The sequence below is a fragment of the Opisthocomus hoazin genome, chromosome 6, assembly GCF_030867145.1.
Source record: "Opisthocomus hoazin isolate bOpiHoa1 chromosome 6, bOpiHoa1.hap1, whole genome shotgun sequence".
NCBI classification, from domain to species: domain Eukaryota; kingdom Metazoa; phylum Chordata; class Aves; order Opisthocomiformes; family Opisthocomidae; genus Opisthocomus; species Opisthocomus hoazin.
In genome coordinates, this window is record NC_134419.1 from 49,814,347 (window position 1) to 49,833,525 (window position 19,179).

Consider the following 19,179-nt stretch of genomic DNA (forward strand, 5'->3'; position numbering starts at 1 on the left):
CAGAACAAAAATAGAAAAGTGTTATTATTAGTTCTTGAAATCCCTAGTAAAATTACTTTGTTCAGAATGCTAACTCTAAATCTATGGATTTTGCAGATTCTGTGATTGAATTTCACATATCCATGAGGAGAATTTTGAACAATCAGGCCAATTTTTAATATTCTCACATTGAGGTGTTGATATAATTCTTTGACAATACATGTTGAGAGTTTGAAATGTCCCTAATATTTTCCAGCTTCATTTTTTATTATTACTGGCTAGACTCACCTTCTGTGGCCATTTTTTTTTTATCAGTTATGGTGGAAGTAGAAATACTAACTTTTTCTGTAGACATGACTAAAAATAATTCTGACAAAGTGTTGCCTCACATCTTTGCGTGGGCTTCCTGTCTTCCTCATCTGGACAGAGTTTGGGAGCTGCTCTTTCTTACACCGACATTAACCTTGGTTTTCTCCTTTGTTTTTTTCTATTCTTATCTATGTTGGATTTTTGTTTTTTCATGCTCGGTTTCTTTATTCCATCTCTTACATAATCTTCTCTATTTTTTCCTTTTTATGCACTCATTTTTCTCATCTTTCTGCTTTTTTTAATTTGTTCGCTTTTGACTTGTGTCTTACATAGTGCAAGATCACCTAATGTTTCTAAGTTTTAATGTTCAGTGAATGCTCTACCACCGGGTTGCCTTGGGAACTAAGAGAAGATCTAATTTTAGAATCTGTGGTGCTTTTGGGGGTCAATGGTCTTAGAGGGATTAGAAAAAACTTCCCAAGAAAACTGCAGGGTCTCAACCGGGCAAATAGAACAGAGAGAATATAGACCAGAAAATGAAACTGGTGTGTATGTATGTTTTACTGTGGCTTAACAAAGTGATCACAGTTCATTGTTTCATTGTAAAGGAGACAGTATTTTATATGTATGTATACATATGTTTATATGCATACACCAGCTATAAACCTTGAAGAGATTGGGTTTACTTCATACTTGAAAAATAGGTTTAGGATGAATATGACTTCTGTTTGTATTTATTTCACTGACAGATATGGATAGAACCATTGTGTTACATGTGGACATTGCTGGCATCTTGACAGTGTAGCACCAGACAGCTTCAGATGTTTCTTATTCTCAGATTGCAACTGCACACGGTTGTGCTACTATCCAGTCTATGCAGCCTGCTTACATGTTGTTAGTGCTTGTTCACATGAGGAATTCCATCCCTTTCCAGTATTTCCCATCACTGACATTGAGACTTGTGTTATTGTAGCTCATAGCTGCTTCTGAGTACCACCTCAGAGACTTTGTGTAAGGCTGTTTGGAGATGTGATTGTATTGGAGCACAGAAAATAGGTATCTACTATGTCTTTAACTGAACAAATCGTGCTTATTTTTTTTGCAGGAAATAAATCACAAGATAGTGGGATTGCAGAGATGGAAGAACTTCCAGTCCCACACAACATCAAAATCAGTAACATCACGTGTGATTCCTTCAAGATTTCTTGGGACATGGATTCTAAATCCAAGGACCGCATTACTCATTACTTCATTGATCTCAACAAGAAAGAAAACAAGAATTCCAACAAATTTAAACACAAGGTAATTTTCATTTAAAAATCAAGGTGGAAATACTTGATTTTAAATACATGAATCTCAGTGTTTTATGAGCCTTTCAAAGCCAGACCATGGGAAACAGGTATTGGACATCCAGCAAACATGGGTTTTGATTAATCTGATTGAGGTTTTTTTTACTCGGAATACCTTCTCCATCTCTAGCCTATGTGCATGTGTACACGAATACCTGTGTTTCGTAGAGAACTGAACATTACCTTTTCTACTTTATTTGAAAGCAGTTTTGGAACCTGCACAATGTATTGCAAGACAGACATTTTCATTCCTGACTAGTTCTTAATCATTATTTCAGCATTTTATGTGTTCTGTGCCTGTCCTTGTTCAGTGACAGACTGATGAAAGCAACACATGTCATTTCAACAGAAGAGTCACAAATTCTAATGCACTTCTAGGAAGGCTTCCAGCAATTTTAGTTTGCAGCATTTCAGCACTGTGACCTGAATATTTATCTGGCCTCTTTCCTCAAGCCACTGATGCAGGGACATACTGAATGCATTGCAGAATCTGTACTGAGCAAATCCAGCAAAGTTTGCTGTGACCTCAGAGTAGTTGAAATACTGAGATGTCTAGAGAAACATCGAATGAGACAGAAGATTAAACAACACAATCATCTGCAAATTTAAAAGCAATGTTGACAATATCTCTAAAAGATAAGGTTTGCCAAGGCACAAATAACCATCCTGACAAATATGAGAAATTCTGTCAACACCTAAATTACTATTGGTTTATAAACCAGTGGGATAACCAGGAAATATTTCCACCAATTTCTCTGAGTCTTTTTATTGTGACTGTGTTTTTCCTGTGACTTCTGTTAATAGCAGTTGTATAATTTTCACATTTCCTTATTTGCCTTTTTTTTTTTTAACATGGTTGGAAGTAACATATGCATTAAGTGCAATAAAAAATCACTTACTACTGCTTGAAATAGAGAATTCTATATGTTTGGCCAAGATATTGCAGTTGCTAGGAACCAGCATGCGAAGTACTATCAAATTTAATGTTATAACAGACCTTTATTATGACCCATTTTTAATTGTAATAGCAAATGAAGTAGCGTATGTTTGATTTTTTCCTTACTTTTATTACTTTTGGACTGACTGCCTTTGAATTTGAATTTCCATTTCATACTGCAGGTATAAATACACCTTCTAATGTAAATGCTTACAGGGATGGATTCTTTGTAATTTCTTTCTTTTTATTAATCAATATGTTTTTTCATTCATGTACAAACTAGTGTAAAATTGTAAAATTTGTTTTTGTGGAAGATAGAACCACCCTAGCAGATCAAACACTATATACACTTCAAAATCTGCATCACAGTGGTGAAACTAGGGTTAAAATGGAGAGAGAAAAAAAATATATTGGTAGTGTAATAAAGATAAGCCATTAGATTTATTTTGTTTTTCTTAGCAATTCTCTAGCTTTTACTGTGATGAAGTGTTTAGTCGAAGAAGAGAGGCAATTGGTTTTACAAGGACAGGAGACTAAAGTCTATCAATTAAAATGATAAATATGTTGGATGTCTTGTCAGTATTAACTTAAAATTTCTTGGTACTAATTGTGTTAGTGACTTGGTAACGCTGGTTTGGGTTTTTTTTTTTTTCCTTTTTTTCCCCAAGCCAGACTGCTGGAAATCCAGACAGCAGACAGGGTGAGCAAGAGAACTGCACAGACTGAGTGCTCTAACAACTGTCTGTGCCAGAGCACATATGTGTTTGCTGTCGTGCATCTTTAGTACTAAGTAAATTTTAACACACTTGCTAGAATGAGCTTTTGCTGAGGAACACAGAATTGCTCAAATTCAGAATTTGCCCTAACCCTAGGGTGGATAGAGACAAGCATCCTTCCTCCCTGTAGCGATAGCTAACCGAGTGTCACAGCTGAAGCTCAGCAGCAGACCTGCTGGGTAGGGAGCTGATAACCTGGCAGCTGCCGCACCGGGGACTGAATCCTCCCCGAATCTGGGGAGGATGGAACCGGCCCCCACCCGTCCGTTGCCTGCATAACACGGCTGTTGTAAAAAGGTCAAAGATAGCACTGCCCCTTCTCCTAGCAGCGCTTGTTAGAGTGAGCCCTGCCACTTAGGTATAAGAAAGAGCATTGGGACTTAGTCTCGGGAGTCATGCAGCAGTCAGGCTCTGGTAGGAGGCGGGCATCTTCAGGGGAAAAAAATAATCCTTATTTAGCTTATGGGTAGGATAAGTCACTGTCTTCAAGTGCCTGTCTCTCTCACAGGTGATAAACCCAGATGACCAGCTTAAACTGTTTTCTAGCTTGTAGAGAGTCAGTCTGAAGTCTCCGTTTGCTCAAGAGACTGTGAGCAAGTGCCTCGGGATATAGACATAACCTGATAGCTAGGTGCTGTACCTCAGGAAAGGGGGCTGTTTGTTTCCTTGTGTACCCAGGAGAGCATACATGAATGATGCATCCTTTCAGTCCTTTTTCTGTTGGCAAATATATAAAGTATATTCAACATATTTAGGGTGCACATAGTTTTATTATTATGACTGCTGTCATCATATCTGTGAAGGGGAGGTTTGTATCGGTAGTAGTACACATAGACTACAATTCTAATAAGTTTGTCTTTCTCTCAATGCGATTTGCATGCCTTCCCTCCTTTTTAAGATATGCAAGTATGATTATTCCCATGTAGTAGGAAACGAGGCTCAGATATTTAGCAAAACTAGGTCTTGAACCTGGGTGTGCTGGGTTTCCACAATGTGTCTTATGAGCAGACCTGGCGAAGGGAAGGAGAAGGTGAAATGGGAGAAAGCTGAAAATTGAAAGTTGGTTCTTTGGCAACAAAAAGGGACTGCAGATGTCTTTTCCCAAAAAGGAGTGAGGTAGTGTGACTGGTGTACCTTGCTGCTTAGTTGTTCAGTGCTTTCAGGATGTTCTTGGAAATTCTTGCTGTGTGGGTACCTTTAGAGTTGTCTGGTGGGTGCTGGCGGTGGAGCAGCCATCTGCCACTCCAGAATCCTGGCTACCTTTGGACTGGCATGTAGCCTCCTTTGCACTTCTTTGGGGGCTAAGCCAGGAATGACAGCGGAGCAGAAAAGACATGAAAGGAGGAAGTGGAGAATCCCCAGAGGAATTTTAACATGAACATTTGAACATTTTTTCCTGAGGTCAGTATAGTGACCTTAAAAAAAAAAAAAAAAAAAAAAAAAAAGAAGCGTTTGTTTAGAAAAAAGAACAGATTAGAGTTATGAAAAGCGTCATATTTGCCCCTTCTCCCCAGCTGTGCAAGAGATGAAACCCTCTATTTAACGTGGCTGTAGGTAGTCTGCCCCTTTTTTGGTACAGTTAGAAGAGTTTCCTGATACACAGCTGGAAAGTAAGGCTTTGACACGTGGGGGCAATGAAGTTTTTAATGTTACATGAAAACTGACAGAATTAATAAGGGCAAAACCCACCGCCGGGTTGTGGGCACAGAGACCTGCCCCAGGTGGAGGCAATTTTTACAGTAGCCAAGGAGAAGATGACAGGAGGACTGGTGATTGTAACTGTAGCAGCTGCTGACTGCACTAGCAGTAGCAAATTCAGTCCAGTGGGATGCCTTCGCAATGTAGCTTTAAATGTCATTTGGAGTTTCTTGCATTTTTCCTTGTAATTTTTCTCTAGCTTTTATATATTATTTCTTTCAAAGTGCACAACCGACCCCTTAACAGGGAAAGTTTTCTCCCAGCTGTTACTTGATTTAAAGAAGAATTAACAAAGAAGCAATCATGACAACAAAATCTTGCTCTTGGTTATCAGTCAATCACGTTTCATTTCTTGTAGTATCACAGCTGCTAGTTTTACAGTTTCTTAATACAGAAACTGACAAATATTTTTTTGCTGGCAGAAAGAAAATGAAAGAAAGATGTTTTTCCTTAAAATAAAAGACAAGCAAAACCAAGATTGTTCAGGTCTTGCGTACAGGTCATGAACAGAAAATGTCTCTTTTCTGTTTCTTTTTTTTCCCCTTAAGGGACTGTTGTGCTAGTGTTTATAGGAGGATGACTACGGATGAATATCTATAGGTGGACAGCTATGGATGTTATCTAAAATGCCCACTTTTCACACGGCAGCCATCTTACTATTCTGTGATTACTGATAAATATTCAGGAGTAAATACCTCTCTTGCTCTATCACAGCTCCTTAGGTACACTGTGCAGAAAAACATTCAACTCCATTGTGAGTCCTTTCACCCACAGTTCTAGCATAAACCAGCCAGTTCTTTGATTTTTTTCTTCCCCTTGATGGTCTGTGCTGCAGTCTTTGGTACTGTAGAAATTAGGTATTGCAGCAACAAGGCCCAGCTATGCTTTGTTGCACTATGATGTGGTGCACTGGAAGAGCAAAACAGAGTGTCTGAAATGGTGGCAGGGTGGGAAGCAAGAGCTGCAATGACAGGCACAAACTAACTGTATGTTTGGCTTGTTCTGACCCTTCCTGTACATAAAGGTATTTTGATACGTGCAAAACACACAAAGTTTACCCTGCAATGTATTTAGTTTTCTCTGTTGAAGTTCGGTTTGGAAGATACCAACAGCAATATAGGTGGACTGACTGACAGCAGGAGGAATTTTGTTTAGCTACACTGACTGAAGGAAAACAATGGCAATGAGAGCACAAGAAGCTCTTAAATTAAGGAGTCTTTGTGCTCAGTAGCGTGTTTTTCTCCATTTGCACACTTACGCACAAATGGCCCTATTCTGAATTATATATTTGGTCTATATATAATAATATCAGTCTATAGTCAGTTGGAAGCAATAATAAACTCATACGTGCGAGTTATCACCTTAGATCTTAGAGCAGACCTTAGGCCGTTGTCCTCAGCCACCCCGTTAACTTTGCTGCACCCGTGGACTGTGGGGAGTGACCGAGGTTTGTAACAGAAGACCCAGGGGCTGGGGATTACATTGCAGAAACAGCAAAGGGGGCATGTGCTGGACTGGTTTGGTTGCACTGCTGACGTGTTTGTTGTTTTGTTTCCATCAGGATGTACCCACTAAATTGGTGGCCAAAGCTGTTCCTTTGCCTATGACAGTCCGCGGGCACTGGTTCTTGAGCCCGAGAACAGAATACACAGTGGCAGCGCAGACAGCATCAAAGCAGGTTGATGGCGATTATGTTGTTTCTGAGTGGAGTGAAATCATCGAGTTTTGCACAGCAGGTAAGGTTGCTGAGGAGACGTGCACCGCAGGACGTATGCAATTAACACCAGCTTTGCTGCCGGAGTGGGTTAGCCATTCCCCAGTGCCACCTAGGCTGGCAGAATTGTGATAGCCACACCTGGGCACCGGAATTCTAACTTCAGGCTTCGGATGTGCTCAGGTTTGGTGCGTTATGGAGAGGCAGCTGGGTTGCCCCTGTGTTCTGCAGTGGGTCAGCTGCCCCGAAGTGCTGTGCCCGGCACCACTGCTTGTCCCAGGCTGGGAAGAGGGGCTGGTGAGCCCAGGCGGAACAGGGCCACTTGTGTGCCTGTTGCTCTGCCTTCCCTGCACGCTGCAGAGCCTGAGCACCGCTAGCACCCCATCTCAGGGATCAGTTTAGCCTGTCATTAATGTATGAGTCTCTTCCTTTCGGTGTTCATCGTCTCGTGCCAGTGTGCTTGCCTGTGTGACAGCCGAGTGCTGAAGCGAGCGCCCTGTGAATCCCTTGTTGGCTGAGAGGCTGGTTAGGCTGAGTCCTGAGCAAAGTTTCATAGTTATAGGACTCGCTGTTGGCTCACAACCGGGTACATTGTAGCAAACAGTTTATGGAATGGTGTAAGCCAGAGAGGGCAGTTCTTGGTGCCTCTGCAGTCCCAAACACAGGGAAACCAGCTGTAACACAGGAAATCCTGAGCTGAAAGTTGCTGTAGGCTTGCAGAGTGTGGGGAGAGGAGTGGGGAGAGTCGCACAGGCATGTTCCTGCCGTTTGTCTGTTGCCAAGTGAAGCTGGTGCTGGGCTACAGAGATTCTGTACAGCTGCTGCGTGATGCCAGCCATGTTGCTGAGGCTCTGCTCCCGGTTTTAAGCCTGCATGTCTGTGTAGCTTTTGGAGAGTAATGTGGCTTTTTCCTGCCCCCTATACTAGCAGATTGTCTTTTCTTTACAGATTATTCCAAAGTTCACCTAACCCAGCTATTGGAAAAAGCTGAAGTGATTGCAGGCCGTATGCTTAAACTGTCTGTTTTTTATCGGAATCAGCACAAAGAATACTTTGATTACATGAGGTAAGAAAGTAAACATATGCAAAATTGTTTGGCAAATTAAGGGAGCAATGAAAATAACTAACTGGAGGCAGCTGTGCTAAAGGCAGAGCAGAATGTCTGTATGTTTTATTGCCAGTACGGAAGAAGGGAAAAAATAAAATGTAACTAATTTCTTCCACCTTGCTAACTCAGCGCTGCCATTAGGCAATAAAAGTCTGTGTTTTGAAGCACAAACTGAAGTAGTCACAGGGTCTCCAGCCTGATTAAAGTGTCTGTAACCATAATGGAGTGTGTAGTAGCCCAGTATTTCCATTATACCAAGAAATTCGGAGGGAGATGTCTAATAGTAGGAGTGCACAACTGTGTGCATAGGCATTTGCCTGCACGCGAGAACTTCATCTCAAATATTTGCTTTCCACATACATCCACCCCATTTCTATGCCCAAATGTAGTAACTGGGGCTCTGCAATCCAAATGTTAATTCACAGATCCTGTGGGAAGGGGGGGGGATGATACTTAGACAATTTTACAACACTGTGCTTCAGTTGGAGTGAATAAATGCGATAGCTGGAGGTAGGTTCCTTATTCCTGTTGGAGACCCAGTGTGCCTTCGCACACGCAACCAGAAGCATCAATACAATAGAGAAGACGACTTTTCAATAGAAGCAGTCAAAGCTCACGTACTGACTGAGCAGGAGTAGCCACCACGCAGAGGTAACCTCCCACCGTTAGGACGTGGACGCGAGGTAAGCAGCGTGTCATCATGTTTCAGCACGGTGTCAGAAGGGCCTCAGCACTGTGCTGCTTTAATACACGTTGAGAGATGGGGCTGCTGCTGTGCCACAGGATTCCAGTTTTGTGTGGGTGTCACCCTAGTACCTGTCTAGAACTATTTAAAACTGGTAAATCGAAAACATTCTCGAGGGAATCCAAAGAATGGGCTCCACTACCCTTGGAAACATTCCAACTTTATAGTCATGAGTATCTGCTCCATTCCAGGAGTGTCTTGTGTATTCCAGAGCATGGGGTTTGCTCTTTCCATTCTGTGTTTTTCAAGAATTATTTTATTGCACGTAGTGACAAAGCTGCAAAACTCAAATGGAGGTTGAGAATGAATTGCAGCTGTTCAGGTTCTTTGAGGACCTCCTAAATCCCTGCTGCCATCCTGGACGAGATACCACAGAAGGGAACTGCCTGTGGTGGTTCTGATTCTCATATAGCTTTGTTTGTCATTGTAGTGCAGCTGCCTTTGTGTTCACAGAGCTTTGAAAATTGCCGCTGAGGTGCACCTGTAGCTGTGGGTCTGGCCTTGTTCTGCCAAACGTGACTAATGGGTTACAGTATGTCTTTTCCCCTCCCTCCTGTTATGTTCCTTCTTGGTTCAGTACAGATAGAGACTAGTTTGTTTTCCCTTCTGTTGGTGAATTAGCGAGACAAAAATCTGTGTTTTGCCAGGTTGGTGTGAGGCTAGAATACCCGTAACTGTCTGATGGTTGCCTTTTCTGATCAGAAATGTACTGGTATGGTCACAAGGGCTGGTCCTTCCACAGTGCACCCTTCTGAATGCTGTGTTAAAAACCCTAACCACATGCTTCCTTCTAGGAAAAATTCCTTGTCACACTCTGCCTGCCAATGGCCTCTGTGGTGTCATAACTAGGAAACGAGCTTGGAAGAGCTTACAGAGTAGCTCTCATAGCGCTGGCAAACAGGCAACTGTCACAGTGCGAAAGCAGCAACCCCTAAATGTAGGGCTTGAAGTGTGAACTCGTAAGTAGCGTTTGTGTCGCTGCTGCTTGCCTTGGCTGGGAGCACCGTGAAGCTGCTCAGATCCCCGGGAAGAGTGGCCTATAATTAGCCTAATTGGCCACTGGATGTCAGTATCTTGCCACAGAAATGGAACTGCAAGAGGCCTGGCTTGTCATGTAGCAGAGACGGGGTTTTTTCTCCCTAGTAATCGCTTTAGTCATAAAATACCAATTGTAACCCCCCCACCCCAATCAATGTCTTGTGAAACAGGGCTTCAGACAATAACCATGTAGTATTTGAACGGCCCTGAAAACTTCTGAAATTTATCTTAGAGTCAAATTAAGATATGCTGCTGAGGAGATTAGAAATAATGAAAAAATCACAGTTGGAGACATTAGTGGGTTGATTTATACCTGTTTTGTGTGTATACACTGAATTTGTTTGCTTTGATTGCTGCCTCCCGCTTTAACCAAGTAAAACCTTCTCCCACACAGCACCATTTTACCTGGAGATGTAGCAAGCTAAAAGCAGAGAGACAACAGTCTTTCTTGGCTCATTTTCCCTCCCCCCCCCAAAAAAAAAGAGGAAAGAAGGAAAATGAGAAGAAAGAACAGAAGTAAAGCAGCATGTGCAAGACTCTGCAGCCCCACGGGCTCATGCATTTTTAGTCTGTCAATGTGTATAAAGTCATTTTCTAAAGGTGCTCAGTAAATCTGGTGAATGGTAGGACCTGCAGCAGGGAGTGTTTCTCGTTCTGGTATCTCAGGGTTGCAGGTGCAGAGAGAGCCAAAGCTGTCACTGCGGCCTTTCCAGAGAGGTGTGGGGCACGAGTTCTGGGGAAGTTCCTACTGCACATAAAACCTCAGGTGCCAGGCAGAATTAGATGGGGTGTTTTGGTCTGTTCTCCGAAATTTAGCAGCCTAATGCTGCCAATTTGGGATTTAGGGTTTTGAAAATTCACTCATTACATCACTGAATGTTTCTTTTCACTGGAACCAAATGGAGCTTAGCTTGCAAAAAAAAAAAAAAAAAAAAAAAAAAAAAGCGCTAGTCTTGTACATTTTTTCCCCTTAGGACTAGTGACTGTAGAAGCTGGATACCGACCACAGTGGAAGTTAACCAAATTGCCTAACGCTCTATGCCCACCTCTGACTGACGTCAGCAGTAGACAAATTAGAGCTGAAATTATCATTTGGGGAAAAAAACCATGGCAGGCAGTACGTTCCTTCCTATAAGCTCCCTGAAAAACATCATTCAGAAAGAACTTTCACTGGCTGTTTTCTACACAGAATATATACTACCTATGCTAAAAATATGCATTAACAAACAGTACATCAGCATATTGGGACTGACTTGCAATTTTCAACATGTGATTAAACTAAACTATGTTTATTGTTAGAAATGTAGTGGAAGGCTGAACAAATCAGCTAATTAAAGATATTGGTGGCCTGGGGGCTTTTTTGTTTGTGCTATTCTTTGCCTTCGTGTAATACCCACACAGCTCACAGTTGGCAGAGAAGCCAGACTGGAAAAGCAGATGTTCCCCTTGAGCAGGAGTTATTCTGGCTCTTTCTGAGTTGGGCGTCGCTTGATTTTCTCGGTCCTAAGATCATGACGCTAACCACAGTTTCCAGTTTAACAGTTTTCCTTTGTGTCCCTTCAGTACAGTTACCAAACAGCAGGACGTCCTAACTTCCACTTTTCCTTTAACGTGTGTTACAAAATAAACAATACCAGTCATTCGTTTCTAGGGAGCACCATGGGAATGCTATGCAGCCCTCTGTTAAGGATAACAGTGGCAGCCATGGCTCTCCGATCAGTGGGAAGCTGGAAGGCATCTTCTTCAGCTGCAACACTGAGTTTAACACTGGGAAGCCACCACAAGATTCACCTTACGGAAGATACAGGTTTGAGGTTGCAGCTGAAAAACTCTTCAACCCAAATACTAACTTGTACTTTGGAGACTTCTACTGCATGTACACGGCCTACCACTACGTCATTCTCGTCATCGCCCCTGTTGGATCGCCGGGAGACGAATTCTGTAAGCAGCGCCTTCCTCAACTAAATATAAAAGATAACAAATTTCTGACCTGCGATGAAGAAGATGGTGTCATGGTGTACCATCATGCCCAGGATGTTATTTTGGAAGTAATTTACACTGATCCTGTGGATCTGTCCCTTGGCACAGTTGCGGAAATTACTGGTCACCAACTAATGAGCTTGTCGACTGCAAACGCAAAGAAAGATCCCAGCTGCAAGACCTGCAATATCAGCGTTGGACGTTAACACTTCCCTCGTTACTTAGGAGCCTTCAAACCTCTGTTGCCCATTTCCATAGTTGGACATTTTTGTCAGAAGCATGCACATGCCGCTGTCACCAAAAGCAAATACCAGTCTTCAAAATCTCCAATAGCGTTTTTAGTATTTCTTCTCTCCCTCTTTCCCTTCTGTTCCCCCGATGCTTTAAATGATTAGAAGTCCTGGATTTCTTTCTGGCAACCATTTATACCTAGATGCTGCAAAAATTGTTTTCTGTTTCTTGCCAAACATAACAAAATCCTATATAAACTGCTTTAGCAAAATAAAAATAACGGCTTATAAATGGTGTTTAAATATGCATTCATTTTAACTACTGAACAAATACTGGGATAACGCCAAACAGCATGAAAGGTTGTAATTGCAGCATGATTTAAATTTCAGAGCCTAGAAATGTCAGCACTTCCAACGTGTTGTTTGACAGTGTTATTTATGTTATTTATATTAGCTAACTGGAAACAGAAACTGTGTCTCGACATAATAAATATAATAGAAAAATATTTTATTTGTACTGTTGTATAAAATATTATACAATCATATAGAATATATAGATTACATTTTAATATCAATTGTATACATATGTCATGAAATCATTTTCCCTTATCAAAGATGTAGTTTGTAAACCTCAAATAGCTCTGTATCTGTTCCTGTTGCTCTAGATGACTTTAATTAAAACAGATTTACGAAGGAGACCATTTCTGATTCATAAAAGTTAAGTTAGAAATTACTAAGTACACTGAAACAACAAATCTCTGAGAAATAAAAAATTCCTTTTTTAGTGTTCATACTTTTTCCTCCAAACTACTTGAAAATGTGTACGTCTTCAAAATCATGCCGAGCCATTACATACAATATAAATACAAACATGACTGGTACATAATAGGCTTTATAAAATGAAAATCTTCTTACTGAGATAGAAAACAGGTTGCTTGTACTACGTGGTCAATATAAAATGACAGTTAAAGCAAAACACTGAACACGATTCAACTTATTCGGGTCCCCCCTTTTTTTTTCTTATTCTTTATTCTTCATTCTTCCTTCCTTAATGTCTGGGCTAGGTATTTCCCAGGATCCCTGCTTTTCATTTCTAGGACAAAACCCACTGATAATCCTTCTGTTCACAGTCCATTTTTCACACAAATGGTCTATCACAAATAGTGAAAAAATCTCATTAATATTACAAACTGTGGTGCTCTGAAAGTTAAGAAAGATGCATAATTCCAATGGAAAAATATCTTTTTTATAATCTTATTTTAGTAAACAAGAAGTCTAGCATTCCTCATCAGATAACTGTGACACTCAATTATATACCATGTACTTTGTCTATCCAAAATATCTGAGCATAATGCAATAATCTAGTCTTGTTTTAATATATATATGTGGCAATTTATAACACAAGAAATACTTTGACATTTTACAAAGTGCATGCGGCTAAACGAGCTTTGGTAGTTAGAAAAGCAAATGTTCTAGCATCAGGCAAAATAAAGTGCAAAGTTTAATACAGAAATAAAAATTAGCATGTAGTTGATCTATTTACTGAATTTTAAGTACCATGAGCCAGGTCCTGTGAATCATAGTGAAAAGGACAGCAGCCAGTACATGTGTTTTGTCTCTTCCCAGTAAACGTTTATCTATTTTGTTTTGCCAAACACTTTCTCTTATTTCTAAAAAAACAATTCCATTTGGCAGCCATGTTCCGTCCTTCTTTTTTTTGCATAGGTAGCATCACTTCGCTCTGCTCCCAGAATTTAGACCAAATCCTGGCACTGGTTCTTTGTGTGCACCTTTCTTTGAAGCTACTGGAATCGAATGGCAACTCCATCTTTGTAAGATGGAGTGCATTAGCGTGTTTCTCCCTCGTTTGTTTTAAGCTCATGTTTCTTCTAATCTAGTGAATCAGCACACTGAGAACTGCCGTTAACAGTTAATTACAGTGCATGTTAATTGTGGAAAGAAATGCGTGGTGCGTTGTCATGTACTAAAATCCTGGAGAGCATTTCCTCACACTATTTGAAACGAAGAGCAGGTCAAACTCGGGATCTACAATACTTCAGTGTCCCCTTAAATTCTAACATTCTCACAGTGCACTTCAGGGCTTTTTCAAAAGGAAAAAATATATACTATAGGCCACTCACCCGTGCTTAATATTCTTGCATATTGCTGTCCTCTCTCATCCCAGCTAGTATAATTGGTAAAGTGCATCAAAAATCTCAGTGTGTCAAATAATTGTGCAGCAGACCAAGACCTGTAAAATTACTTCCTCTTTTTTCATTACTTGTTTGTTTGCTTGGGTTTTTTTGCTGGAGAACAATACCACAGCATTGCATTTGCTTCAAATCGTTTTGGAAATATCGTGCTTACTGATGAGAACCTCCAAGAGCCTGATTTTGGCTTTTGTGTGCTTGTATTCGGAGTATTCCTCGGCCATTGGCACCCGATCTTCTTTTTGAGGACTCCTATGAAAAGCAAGTTAAAGTGCTGTCACTTTTGTGAGTAAGAGGAGAAACAGTTTTTAAAATTAGTTCTGCAACAACTAATGAGGACTGGGTTGGATTATCTTTTTTTTTCCTAACTGTAGGTGACATAATAAATAAATAAAGATAATTTTACAGGACCAAAAAGCTCAAATAGACAGAAATGAAAGAATAGTATTTGCAATACTGAATTTTCATTTAGCAGTTAATTTTCTTTCTTGTCAGCTATGCAAGCGTAACTACTGCATTCTCAAATATGCGGCGAAGTTATTACATAGTGCTTTGACAACTGTTACCAGAATACTACATGCCCGTATCCTCCATGGTTTTCAGCGAACAAGATTGCTAAATGAAGGGAGGCTGCTACAAGAGAGGGTAAAACTAGCCAGCATTTCTCTAAGGGTGAAAGAAACAGTGACTTCTTTTTTTAAATCTGGCCTTTTAAAAATGGCCCAACAGCCCAGTGTAATCCCTGCAGCTTCACATCCTCAGAAAGACCCCTTAGCAGCCTCTCTTCAGCTGAGGAAAGGTCCCGTGCTGAGGCGGGGTTTATACCCATTGCAGGCATGTCGTGGAGGATCCTCAGCTCCAGACCATCCTCAGGGATGCGCACATCCCGGAGGAACTAAGCAGGGAGATGGACATCTCCACAGAGACCAGACACTGCCATGGTGTCTTCCAGTCCCTAGCAGCAGCTTCTTTGGCCTGCTCACCTTAAAGTACCCACCCTAGCAGAAACACACACGTCTGCCTCGGAGCCCAGAGGGGAGAAGGAGAGGGCTTGTGTTGAGCCGGTTATTTACCTTCCTGTCTGTTTATAGAATTGTTCCTCAAACTCTCTCAGAGCTTTGCGAAGCCTTTTCTTATCTGCCTTTGTTTCTCTGAGGTGTTCAAGCAGAACGGGCCTGTAAAACAGAGACAAGAACGTGAAAACCTCCCCCGTGCACTTGGGAATGTTGTGAAAGCTGTGGCTTTGAGTCATAAGCAGCCTGCTGCTATGAGCTCAGTGCCCTGAGGCATTCCACCACATCCCTCCAACTATGCCTTTACCTGACCATGCCATCGGACGCGATAAACAGCTGTGCTCCTTCCCTTTCACTGGTATGCTCACCCTCCTAATAAAGTGCAGGCAGAGACTCTGTGGTCAACATGGGAGGAAAAGCTCTCCGGGCTGAGTCTTGCTTGTGGTCTTAATTCTGTGTGGAACTTACAGATGTGACAGGGCTCAGCATCTCACCAGAAATGCTTTGCCTCTCTGTAACTGAATTAATAAAGTCAACATCCAAGCCTTATTCCTAAAAGCAGCTGTTGCCAAACGTGACTGTGATGCAGTGGAAATGCTAGTGGTACCCAGAATCCACATTTTTCGGCGCCCATGTTTTAGCTGGTGTTTGGAGAATAAGGTTTATAAGCAGAGAAGGAATTCCATTATGACATATGCAGCTGTGTTTGGGGTTTGGTTTTTTGTTTTTTTTCCCCCATAATAGCAAAATGCACAGAAATATCTTCACAGCGTTTGTGAGCAAACTAGTGCATACAGAGTTGAATTACATGGAAAACCAAGACTTTTTTTATTTACTTTCAGTTTTAGTAGAGTCTAGTCAACTTCATTTATGCATCTAAGAGCTCCCAATCAAAACACAAGAAAAAAGATGCCATCCTATAAGCTATGAGAATACATCTGTTCTTGTTCTTCAACAAGTTTCAGGGCTGAGTGATAACACCCACATGCATCTGGAGATTTGTTATCTCATGCAACCTGAAATTCTTATCTACACATCAGGAGGGTGGCTTTATTTTGGTTTTATAATAGAGGATAGGAAGGTGGCGTTAAGTTTTCTGGGCATCCACACACTAGTAACTATTCATATGAGAGGAAGATATTGATTTTTATGCTTGTTCAGTGGCCTCCCACGTGACCATGTGTTACGTGAGCCTTCACTCAGGTCACCTGTTGCTCTTTGTGTGCCTCGTGTCGCTGGCGTTTTTACATCAGTCACACAGTCAGTCCCAGTACACACACACAGGAGTGGCCTATCCTGCTTGGGCAAACTGTGCTTTGTTTTATGGATGCTTTGTAAGAACATGAGTAGTTAGATATCTAAAAATTATAGGTACGTCCACGTATCTTTACTGTGCCATTGTGTCATATCAACCCCTCTGTGTATGTAGTTATTTCTCCTGTCTGCTCACGTTCCTTCACCTTTCTTTTCATAGACTTGGCACAAAATTGTTTGAACAAACAGCTCAAAGCACAGGTGTGCTGCCCAGGCAAGAACTATCCTCTGTCCCTTTTCTCCCGCAAGAAAACATTGATTCACTACTTTGGTATAGAATATTCCCATGCACTAAGTATGGATCCTGTCTCATTTACAAACTCTACATGAAATATTAAAACTTTCAGGAAAAATTCATAAGCATTCAGGAAATAAAGAAAGGACAGAACTTACATTGTTGCCTCGTGTAAATTGGACATAGACAAGGCTGTTTGCTTAGAAACTTTCTTTTCATCCGGAGGAGAAACATATGCAGGTTCACTCTCCTCCTGAGAGTAACACAGGTGCTCATCAACAGGGAGGCAAGATATCGGACCGGATGATAACTCATGGCTGCTTTGAGAATGGTCTTCATCTGAGTCTTCCTCCTCCTGCTTGTGAAATGTAAAGCATTATTAAATCAGTTGCTTACATTACAGTGCTAAAGGTTAATAGGATGACAGCGAAAAGAATCAGGATCTAACTTTCTGGATGTATTCACTGGAATAGATTACATGTATTGAAAGCTTTACCCAAGTCTACCCAAGATTGTTCATGAGAGGATGAGAGGTCTCATGAGGCCCACTGTATATTGTCCACCGTGACTGAAGTCATGTGGACAGGAGGTCAGGGTTCCAGGACAGAAGCTGGCCCTGCTCCTCAGTATCTCCAGTCAGCAATTTATTTCTGTATACTCAAAAGCCTTTATATGTAGTAAAGATTTAAAGAACATTCTGTTTTTATGTAAGCAGTGCAGTCTTGCTGGAACTTGTACTCTGCTTATATACCATCTACTCTTCGTATTATGTCCGGAGATTCTGGCTGTAACAGGAGCTGGAGGTAGAGATTCCACAGTTTTATAGCTATGAATATGAACTACCAAAACAGAGCAATGCCAATGTCTTCCTCACATTCCTTCATCCTCAGAAGAAAAGTTGAGGTTTTGAAACTGAGGCTTAAGCATAGAAACTCCATGGAGCAAAGCTCCTAAGAAGTAACACAAGGGAACTTCAGTTAAATTTTTAAATAAAATAACTGTGTGCATGTGCAAAAAGATTTACGCTGGGATTTTCCAAGGAAATCTAAAGCTCCACTGTCATCTAACAAGACAGTAATTCATAATTTTTAATATCAACCCAGCCCCAATTACTGTTAGATTAATATTTTTGATAGACATGCTAATTCGCTCCCAAATAGCCAGATTCCACAACCTCTACCCACAGTGAGACCAGTACTGTTACATTACATTGATACATTATTAATTGAAGTACTGCAAATGCTATTTATGCGCTACATGATTGATAAAAGTATTGTCAACAAACTATGGAAGATAGATATAGTGCTAGTATAGCGCTTCCTGGAAAGAGACAGGTTTCATTCTGTGTTGCACATTAGCCATGACAGAAAACTAATGCAACGTTTGATCTCTTATGCAGTTTGAAGTGATTGCCCCAGAAACTGCTGCCATACATTACGGCCTCTGGCATGCTTAGAAGTTGAATTTTACAGAGTATTTGCTGTATTTGAAATATCAACACCCTGTATTAACCAATGAGCAGATTCTTCAAATGTCAGTAGTTCTGTTGCTGCCAAACTGACATACAGGTTCAAATCCAACACAGCGTTTCATATGTTTTCTTGACAATGGATATGAATTCTTTCCAACTTACAATTGTTGTGATCAAAGATGGAGTTGCGAGAAGTTTCTTGATAATTCTGTATCTGTCGTAAAGAGGTTTCATGAGACTCTTTTCTTGCTTTGTTACCTAAAGGGAAATCGTAACAAAATATACTCCTCCAAAATAAAAAATAATTCCATTTCTCATTTGCTCCTGTAAAACTAAGAAAGGTATTAGAAGAGTGTGCCCTGATGTGTATTTTGTTTCCATAGACATTCCGTGAGAATTGTAGTTTAATCCGTACAATTTCTAAAAGGAAAATGGCCATCTAGTTTCTAGTGGAAAATACCCAATGCAGATTCCTCACTTCCTTGAGCCATACCACCCAGGCAGAGGGTAAAATACTCTCTGTCTCATTCTGAAGATGCTAAGAGAGTCATGAGAGTTAAGATATGCTTCTACTGTACACTCCATTGATATCACACTTCCTTAACTGTAATAATGGCAACAGGCTCACTACTGGCACGCGACAGTCTGCCTGGGCCAACGGACTCAGCGGCCCAGTGGGCTGGTGAGTGCTGAGAATCCAGCTTTACAGCCTCGGTGAGCGAGCTGGCCCCATACAGCACCGCTCTGTGCATCCCTCCCTGGAACCGCCTGCCACTGTTGGGACTAACCGTCTGCTCACATAGTTTGCTCTTGCTCTTTTATGAGCACTAGGAGCATTGATTAGAAGAACATTATTTTAGGTCAGGCGTGAAGAGCTTGATCACCCACAAATATTTGTAAATACAAAAATAAACCTTATGAAAACTAGCTGTGCAGTAGACTGACTTATTGTATTAAGGAAAAAAAGAGCAAATCCCACAAGAAAGAAAAAAAATAAACCAAAACCAGAAGAACAACATGTTCCTCAGTGATCAAATGTCAAAAGAGAGTCAGCTGCAATTTAGTCCACGATC

The 19,179-nt window shown here is 41.0% G+C and overlaps 2 protein-coding genes across 4 annotated transcripts in view; one reads left to right on the forward strand and one right to left on the reverse strand.

Moving 5' to 3' along the window:
* PHYHIPL (phytanoyl-CoA 2-hydroxylase interacting protein like) overlaps positions 1 to 12,369 on the forward strand; it is a 57,241-nt gene extending 44,872 nt beyond the window's left edge. For all 3 annotated transcript variants that reach the window (XM_075423054.1, XM_075423053.1, XM_075423052.1), the window contains 4 exons: positions 1,394 to 1,590; positions 6,610 to 6,784; positions 7,711 to 7,828; positions 11,305 to 12,369. In XM_075423054.1, coding sequence (XP_075279169.1) covers positions 1,394 to 1,590; positions 6,610 to 6,784; positions 7,711 to 7,828; positions 11,305 to 11,839 — 1,025 coding nt within the window. In that variant the 3' untranslated portion in view covers positions 11,840 to 12,369. The remainder of the gene's footprint in view (positions 1 to 1,393; positions 1,591 to 6,609; positions 6,785 to 7,710; positions 7,829 to 11,304) is intronic.
* Positions 12,355 to 19,179, reverse strand: part of FAM13C (family with sequence similarity 13 member C) — a 134,046-nt gene continuing 127,221 nt past the window's right edge. Inside the window, exons 16-19 of the mRNA XM_075423051.1 lie at positions 18,269 to 18,364; positions 16,794 to 16,993; positions 15,147 to 15,248; positions 12,355 to 14,325 (exon numbers count right to left, since the gene is read on the reverse strand). Of these exons, the coding sequence (XP_075279166.1) occupies positions 14,202 to 14,325; positions 15,147 to 15,248; positions 16,794 to 16,993; positions 18,269 to 18,364 (522 nt within the window). The 3' untranslated portion in view covers positions 12,355 to 14,201. The remainder of the gene's footprint in view (positions 14,326 to 15,146; positions 15,249 to 16,793; positions 16,994 to 18,268; positions 18,365 to 19,179) is intronic.